We start from the raw sequence: 8,342 nt of genomic DNA on the forward strand, positions 1-8,342 counted from the left end.
AACTTCCGGTGCGCTCAAGTTAATCACCTACTTAAAAATAAATCGATATCCCTGATTCAAATTTTTCATAACATGCTTTTAACCCGCGCCCTGCTGGGGGGGGGGGGGGGTGTTTGAACACCCCCCTTGTGGTTTTTCGCGAATATCGCGCCGCCGTTTTTGGTACACCTTATCATACATCAATTCTACACATGTTGTGAAAATTTCAGACCAAGGTCATTCAAGGTCAGGTCACCAGGTCACTTAAAGTGACCTCACCTTATAAAAAGTTTCAATGTCTGTCATAGCTACACCGAGTGACCGATCGCTTTGAAACTTTCAGCGATTGCTGAGAGCAATAGCATGTACAAAATGTATTTCTCACAATTTTGATGTCGATGACCTAAGGTCAGGTCAATTTTGCGACCTCCCCATTATAAGTCAATGGGAGAAAATTGAAATGCGCCTCTTTTGGACGAAAGACATTATAAACACTCCCAAACACTGAATTACAAGTGGTTTAGACACACTGAACATGAAAATGATGTCCGTGACCCCTGTTTATGCCCTGAGGTCATCTTAGGTCACGAATGGTATCTAACAGTTTTTCGCAAATAACTTTTGATAGAGGCATGCTAGAGCGATGAAAACGCCTTAGATGTGTTCAGCTCGACGATACGGATCGACTGATATGCAACATGACCCTTTCCGGTCAGGTCATGACCTTGACCTGAGGTCAAATTTTCAAGTTGACCTTTCAAGGTCAAGTTATAGTTCATTCGATGCGTCTTGACGAGAGGAACACGATGCCGGTAAAAGTAAGCTTGTACAAGGCTTGGGTCAAAAGTTATTGCAGAAAAACTGTTTCCGAAAAAATCGGCTATTTTTGCAGTTTTTGCCCCCTGCAGGCAAAACCGTTGACGTTAGGTCAAATAAAATTATTCAGAAAGGGCGTTAATAGGGCTATCGAATGCGCTTTTCCGCGGCGCTGTATCTCTATTGGTTCCCGAGTTATGCGTTAGCTTCTTGGAAATTGTCAACATTCGACCTGGAAATCGGCGAAATTTTGCATTCAATGACCTCTGGTGACCTGACCTTTGACCTGACCAAAAAATTGACCGAAGTGATTTCCTCATTATTTTTGACGCTCTTTCGAACGCCGCCTTCCGCGTATCGCTACGTGGCCCAGGAGCCGAGTTAGAAGGGGGGGGGGGGTGTTCAACCCCCCCCCCCCCCAGCAGGGCGTGGAAATCCAGGACCCCCAGCCGGGCGCGGGTTAATTTAGGTATAGGATAGTTTTTGGAGCTGATTTTGAACTTAGCGCCAATCTGAACATTTAAGAAGTAGTTGTGTTGCTTATACATATGTATAACATGTTAGGAAGCAATCGGTGGTGGTCATCCACTATTAGGTACTGGTTGATCTGACCTGACCTGATCTACCCCAAATGCATGGAGTCATCATCTTCGTTCAAAACTAAGATAACATTCGTAATCAGAACCTCGAAAAACCATCACAACTTACATTCGCAAAGTTCTAGCAGGTCCCGAGTTTCCCTACTTATTGGCGATGACCTGAGTCCTGAGATGACCCGAAACCTTGTAAATGGGTATCATCGGCTTTCTCTCGTCACGGGCAGCATGCTCTTTTTCTGCAAACCTCTAGATCGATCAGGGCTCGAAAGCATACCTCAGCGTTACTTTAGTATACGTTATACCACGGTACATAGAATACTAGGTAACACCGGTTTGTCCGCTCAACACAGGGTCAATGGTCACCACTTTCTTCAGCTGACGTCTGTGACCTTGAGCTGACCTAGGACGATAGACAGCTGACAATTTAAGCTATTTGGAACTCACTTGACAGCTGAAGAGCGTGATTTAAATTATAAATATTTGTCAGACACTGACAAAAGATATTATTCACCTATCATTTTTTAAGCATATTCTGTCATAAATTAGCTGACTCCCTCTGGTCTTCCATACGGCAGAAAATGCAAGTGCAAATTCTGTCATCTTGAAGTGAACCAAACGCTTATGATACACATGATCGTTTCTCTCAGAGCACAACGAAAACTGCGAGAAAACAAGAGAGAGTCGGACTCTACAAATGGATGAATTTGGAAGAAAAATAGCTGTATTTTTTCCAGTGGAAATATTGACTTTGAAAACATTGGCCATCAACTTTAAAATTGCCCCCAAATATGAAAATGTGTGAATTGACAAAACAGGCAATCTTGCTGTTTTTGCCCAAGTTTGTTCATGATTTAGAGAGATTCGATGCGAAAATGCACTGATAAATACTTTTGAAAGCGAGGTCTCGATCCGTGTATTAATTTTGATTTTTAATTTAACGCTAGTCCCACTTTTTCTTCCAAGAAAATATTTTTGTCAATTTTTCACTAATTCTTTTATGCGTCATTGCTTTAAAAATAAAGAGAGTCGGACCGTAATTCTTTCAAAATGACTGATTGTGCTCAATATCTATCGGAATATATCAACAGATCCGTCAGACTCATTGGCTAAATATGTTTAAATTGCATTTTTCTTACTTTCTGCAGATTTTGCTGCAAAATTTTACTGTAGTTTTAGCTGCGTTTCCTGCAGATTGTGTTCACAGACCAATGGGAGACAAGTATTTCTTCATCAACAGGTTTATTCGCCACCAATTGGTCTAGCGGGTGTTTTTCGTATGCGCAGCTTATGTCACAGCTGCGTAAGAACACGTTCACTATAAGTCATAGAGGCCTCCACGGAGGCCGGTGGATGACGTCACGGAAAATGCCGCCGGGCGCAGTCAGCTGCTGGTAGGCAAAACATTCCGTGGTAGGCGTTGCGCCACTATAGGGTGCGGCGGGAATTCGAGAGGATGGTGGAGGTTAATCACGTTTTATCGTGAAAAATGCCGACTTCTTGTGCTGCTTATGGTTGCACTTCTCGCTCTGGAAAAGATAAGGTGTCTTTTTATCGGTTCCCCAAAGATAATGACCGGTTGAATGCTTGGGTACGTGCTACCAGGAGGAAAAACTTTGTGCCCGGCGCTGGGGCAAGGATATGCTCTAAGCATTTTATCACTGGTGAGTACCTAGTTAAAAAAAAACTGTGTACATGTTTAATATGAATGTCATTTCTACGTCATACATAATTGTGGAGTCAAAATGCCACAATATTTTTGCATGGCATCTCAGGCTATCAAACATATTGTCTATGGTTTGTGAGTGAAAGTTGATCCACCACCTAGACAAATTTTGATATATTTATTCAATTACAGGGGCACCAGTCAGTGAGAAAGGGAGTCCTGACTGGGTACCAAGTGTCTTCAACTTCCCGTCATCTCAGCATGCCAGCAACGTTGGGATCGGCGGAGTGAAGAGAGCAGAAAGGGCCCAACAAAGATCAGCTCAGAAACAGCATGCGTCTCTCCACCTGTCGGCTTCATCTGGAGATCAAGATGAAATGTGTACAGCCGAAGAACCAGTGTCTCAGGTGAGCTACAAACATTGGCTACTTAGGTACCTACCAGTTCAACCAGTTTTCCTGGCACCAAGAAGTAGGTAACTATCTCTATTTTGTTGATAACAATGCCTACTTTTTGTTATCTTGCAGGTCAGCATTGAAGAGGCCAGAGCTGCAGAGGCACTGCTGGAGATGTCAGCAGCAACTGGCACCCGTGAGGTTGGCTGCAATACTGATGGTACATGGGGAGAAAACCACAAGACAGTCGTCTCAGCTCTACTTGATAGAATTCATAAGCTGGAGGCTGAAGTCACATCGTTGAAGGAGGAGTGTGAGCAGCTGTTGAACAGCAAAAAGCATAACTCATTTGAGACTTTGAAAGAGAATGAAGAGGAATTTAAATTTTATACCGGGTTCCCATCCCTAGCAATGTTCATGTGGTTTGTAAGGGTTCTTTGTCTGGGGTGCGACCTTAGCAAAATATCCAGGTTGTCTGTGCACAACATGGTTCTTATGGTGTTGATGAAGCTCAGGCTTGGGACAACCAATCAGGATCTTGCATGGCGTTTTGGTGTAAGCAGGTCCTTGGTATCAAAGATCGTTCAAGGAACCCTCAGTCCAATGGCTGCAATGTGCAGGAGGCTCATCATCTGGCCATCAAGGGAAAGCATACAGGCCAACCTCCCTCTCTGCTTCCGTTATCCCGAACTTCGAAAGGTCAGAGTGGTAGTTGACTGCTTTGAAATTTTTACAGACAGGCCAAGGCATCTCACATCCAGAAAGAAAATGTTCAGTTCCTACAAACACCATAACACATGCAAGGTTCTAATTGGTGTGTCACCAGCTGGGGCAATTACATTCTTGTCTCCAGTCTGGGGAGGTCGATCATCAGACAAAAAGATCACACTGTCATCTGAGCTCATTGACATCCTTGATCCATTCGATGTGGTGTTGGCGGACCGGGGGTTTACCGTTTCTACAGAAATGGCTCTGTACAATCTCAAAGTTTTGACACCAGCATTTGTTCGTGGTCAAGCCCAGCTTCCTAGGGCAGAAGTAGAGAAGTCTAGGCTTTTGTCTCGAGCTAGAATCCATGTTGAAAGAGTCATTGGTAGAATGAGAACGAAGTTTCGCATTCTGAAGTCTACATTGCCAGTCACCATGTACACGCAGGTAGATGATGTTGTTTGTGTGTGTGCAGGTATCATAAACCTGCATCCAAGTGTGGTTCCGTGAGATGCCCCAAAACTCCATGGAATGCATGATTAGATGGTACTAAGTGCTGGTAACATGCTCCGATCATGTATTGAAAACAAACTCAATTGAGTTTGTTTTCATGACAGTGACATTGTTGATGAATAAAACAGACTTGCAAATGATTTGTGTGAGGTCACAAACAGATGTTATAGTTCGTAATCAGCATCACCTGTAGCACCAGCATCACGCCATAACCCAAACCCTTGTTATAAAGATAAGCTAGCACAAAAGATATATTTGTCAGCCAGACAATGATGATCAATGCAGCCAGCATAGCAAAATCAACACGACCATCTGGTGTCAGTGACAGAACAACCTACATGTGCACTAATGGGCACCCGGCACAGTCGCTAGCTATGACATCACTTCAGGAGTGCTGGCACAATCTCTTTCACATAAAAGGTTTCAAGAACCTTCACCAGGTAGTCACCCATGCTCTCCATGTACTTTATCACCAGAACATGGGGCTTCTGCCCCGGCACATACACACAAAATGCACATGACTTTAGCCCACAGACCATCATCTGTCCCTGCACCTGCATCATGTACGGGTGCTCTGCTTTGAGGTGCCCATTCTCATCTAGAAACCCAGCCTCCTGCGGAGACTTGTCCTTCAGGCTAAAGGGGCACTTCACCTCCAGAACCCATGTCCCACAGCATGCACACTCAATGATACCATCTGGGGAGGCAGCCAGGTAGGGGTGGTCAGGGCTGACGAACAGCCCACACTTACGAATTGTCAGCTCACTATGCATAGAGCTCAGAACCCCTTCTACAGCAACACAAGCATCTGCCTCGTGTGTATGTCCCCAGACTACAGCAGGCACTGTAAGCTTACAGGACGCTGGCTCCACGATCTTACGCACCAATGATGCACTCTGTCGTCCCCCCTCGACATGGCTCACCACCTCACCAAACACTGAAGCAGTCACCCTTCCATGCCTCTGGTTAAGCCACTCCTTCGATCCTCCCTGATCCACAGTAGCTCGCTCGACGTTCCCTATCACATCACTCGGGTACATCTTCTTCAGTTTGTTAACCAGCATCTCACAGTACTTCCTCGATGGCTCAGCATCACTAGGAGCTATCTTCTTCAAGATGGAGAACATCTTGTAGATGGGATATGGCAGCTCAGTCCTGCCATCCACAACATCACCACTGACTGGCAGAGAGCTTTGCAGCGCACACCCAGCAGGCAGATCCTGCAGCTCTGTCTGAAATGCAGCATCAGACATGATGAACTCGACGCTGCTTCGCTTGGCAGGAATGCCCATGTCTGCTGCAATGTCAAGGACCTTGCTGGGCTCCACCTTCTTCGTAGCTGTCTGATGATTCCATTGACAGGCCTTGCTTGTTGGTGCATTCTCTGTCAGTCCGTGGAGTACGGCTGCTTGGATCTTGTAGAGCACACCTGCCACATGGCTGCACACTTCTCCAAGTCCTGCCATGCATTGGCAGTGGGCAGACATAACACTGCCATTGGGGTGGCAGAGCACCCATGCATGATACGACTTTGAAGCCGTCTGACTGGCCTGTACCTCTGCCTTCACGAAAACACCACTGGTATCCACTGAGCAGAGCTTGAGTGGGCCAACATGACTAGACAAAAACACATTCCAAGCATCTAGTGACTTGAAAGCTTTCAAGTTGTCGGACGTGAAAGTGCCAGAAGTGGAGACCAGATACGCAAATATATCTGGAAACAGCACGAGTGGGAGCTTCTCGAAACTGTCCGAGATCCAGTAGGCCTCATCGATCTTGTACGGATCAGGAAATACCTTCTCTCCCAGGCAGAGCTTTGCTTTGTATCGTGAGGAGTCGTACATCACGAACAAAAACACAAACTAGAGAAAAAACTATCGAAAACAGCTCTCACAATCCGATAAACCACGAGACGCCAGTGCAAATGGCCGCGATCGCCCGGTTTGTTTTGCCTACCAGTCAGCGTTGCCAGTTACGAAAAATAGTTTGTGACGTCACCGTGGAGGCCTCTATTATGGATATTTCTTTTCAAAAGGTCAATGTGTTTCGTTAGATTTGTGGCGGCGGGATTATCGTTAACTAATTACTTGATATCAGATTTTAATGGGGAGTGGTGTAATTCCCGCACAACTGTTGACTTTCATTGTAATTGCTTGAGCTGGTTCCCGGGCCGCCTCAGATAGCAGGATGGTGATTGTATGTCAAGTATCAGCATGACGGGAAGGTGGGTACCCAGACACTGAAATTTCTGTGTAATTTGCGCCAAAAATTAGGTACTTATTTGTGCGAAAATTAAGCCCTTTTTATATAAAGCACATGTGCACATCTACTGATCAAGGCTATATCAAGGCTATGGCGTCCGCCGCCACGCACCGAATTCGGCGCATGCGAAGTTACGCCGGACATGCGCTGAAATTTTCGGCGCAATCCCGCCACTATGCCGGACATATTAGGCATAACGTGTATTATTTCCAGTCTGTTACAAAACAAAAATCAAACCTTACCTAACCCCATGTTGCATGTTCATATGAACTGTAGATCAGATATTTTTTTGAACAAATACCCGTCTTTCATCCTTTCAGCATACCTACAACCTACTAAACAGCCTTGGTATCAACCTAGCATTCATACTTTATCTGCACATACATATTGATATAGGTGGTATGTTTAAGTGTTGATGCACATAATGCAATGTGTTTTTTCCATGGGCGCAGGGACCTCACGTAAAGTTTGGGGGGCAGAGAACTTCAATGTCACTTTGTGGGAACCCTAATACCCCTATGAACAAATTCTTTGCAGTTTCGTGCTCATCTCACCTTGCCGAACCATTTCATGCTCTTAGTTTTGAATTTAAATGAAAAATAAATATTTTACTTTAAAAATTAGCATAGCTGAAAAGTGGGGGCATGCCCCCCCTCCGCTCCTACGCCTATGGTTTTTCTTAATGGTACAAATCATCCACATTCATATGTGAAGGGTAGGTAGCTACCTACAGAACCAAATCAATGCCTCGATTGCTCATTGTTTTCTTACAATAAGTCCCTCCTCTGCCAATCGCACTAAAGTATCTACTGTCACAATGCAGTGTGCGTCATGATTTCTCAACTCTATGCTTACAATATATTTCCATTTGTCAATCACATATTGTTTTTTTTTTACAGGCTTTCCGGTTATGACTGAGGCCGGCATCTCACCTGTCCTGGCTACGCCAAATCACTGCGGATGCCGGATGCCGAGGACCGGAGAGCCAACCGCTTTGAGGCGTGAGCTCTGTGGCGTGGCTCGAGTGACGGCTACGGCGCCGTCGACCTGGTTGAATAGCTGGGGCCTGGACGAGGGTGCCCTTAGTACGGTGGCCAGTCGGTTACGTCCGAGGGGCGCTCGAACACGCTGCCGTCGCGTGGCTGCCGGCGGCCGCCCCCTCGCACGTGAATCTTCTGGAGCGAGGACTGCGAGAGGCGGCCGCACCATCACCTGTGTCCGCGCTCAACACCGTGCCACGCACTAATGGCGGAAGCCCGACTTTCTCCGATGGAGGAGAGAAGCTGGACGCTGGCTGCCAGGCTGCTGGGGAGGGCGCTGGCTCTGCCATCAGGGGACCCCCTGCGCGCGACCGCCAAGGCCTCGGCACCGGCGCGCCTGTCTTCGGTCCGAGGCTGGAGATTGCGA

At 46.1% G+C, this 8,342-nt stretch overlaps 1 protein-coding gene across 1 annotated transcript; it reads left to right on the forward strand.

Moving 5' to 3' along the window:
* The first annotated feature begins 2,724 nt into the window (after window positions 1-2,724).
* Window positions 2,725-4,810, forward strand: LOC122384721. Its single transcript, XM_043372396.1, has 3 exons — window positions 2,725-3,055; window positions 3,250-3,464; window positions 3,585-4,810. The coding sequence occupies exons 1-3, from the start codon at window positions 2,881-2,883 to the stop codon at window positions 4,668-4,670; spliced, it is 1,476 nt and encodes a 491-aa protein (XP_043228331.1). The 5' UTR covers window positions 2,725-2,880; the 3' UTR covers window positions 4,671-4,810.
* The last annotated feature ends 3,532 nt before the right edge of the window (window positions 4,811-8,342 follow it).

This window comes from Amphibalanus amphitrite, unplaced genomic scaffold, assembly GCF_019059575.1.
Source record: "Amphibalanus amphitrite isolate SeventyFive unplaced genomic scaffold, NRLGWU_Aamphi_draft 000197F_arrow, whole genome shotgun sequence".
NCBI lineage: Eukaryota > Metazoa > Arthropoda > Thecostraca > Balanomorpha > Balanidae > Amphibalanus > Amphibalanus amphitrite.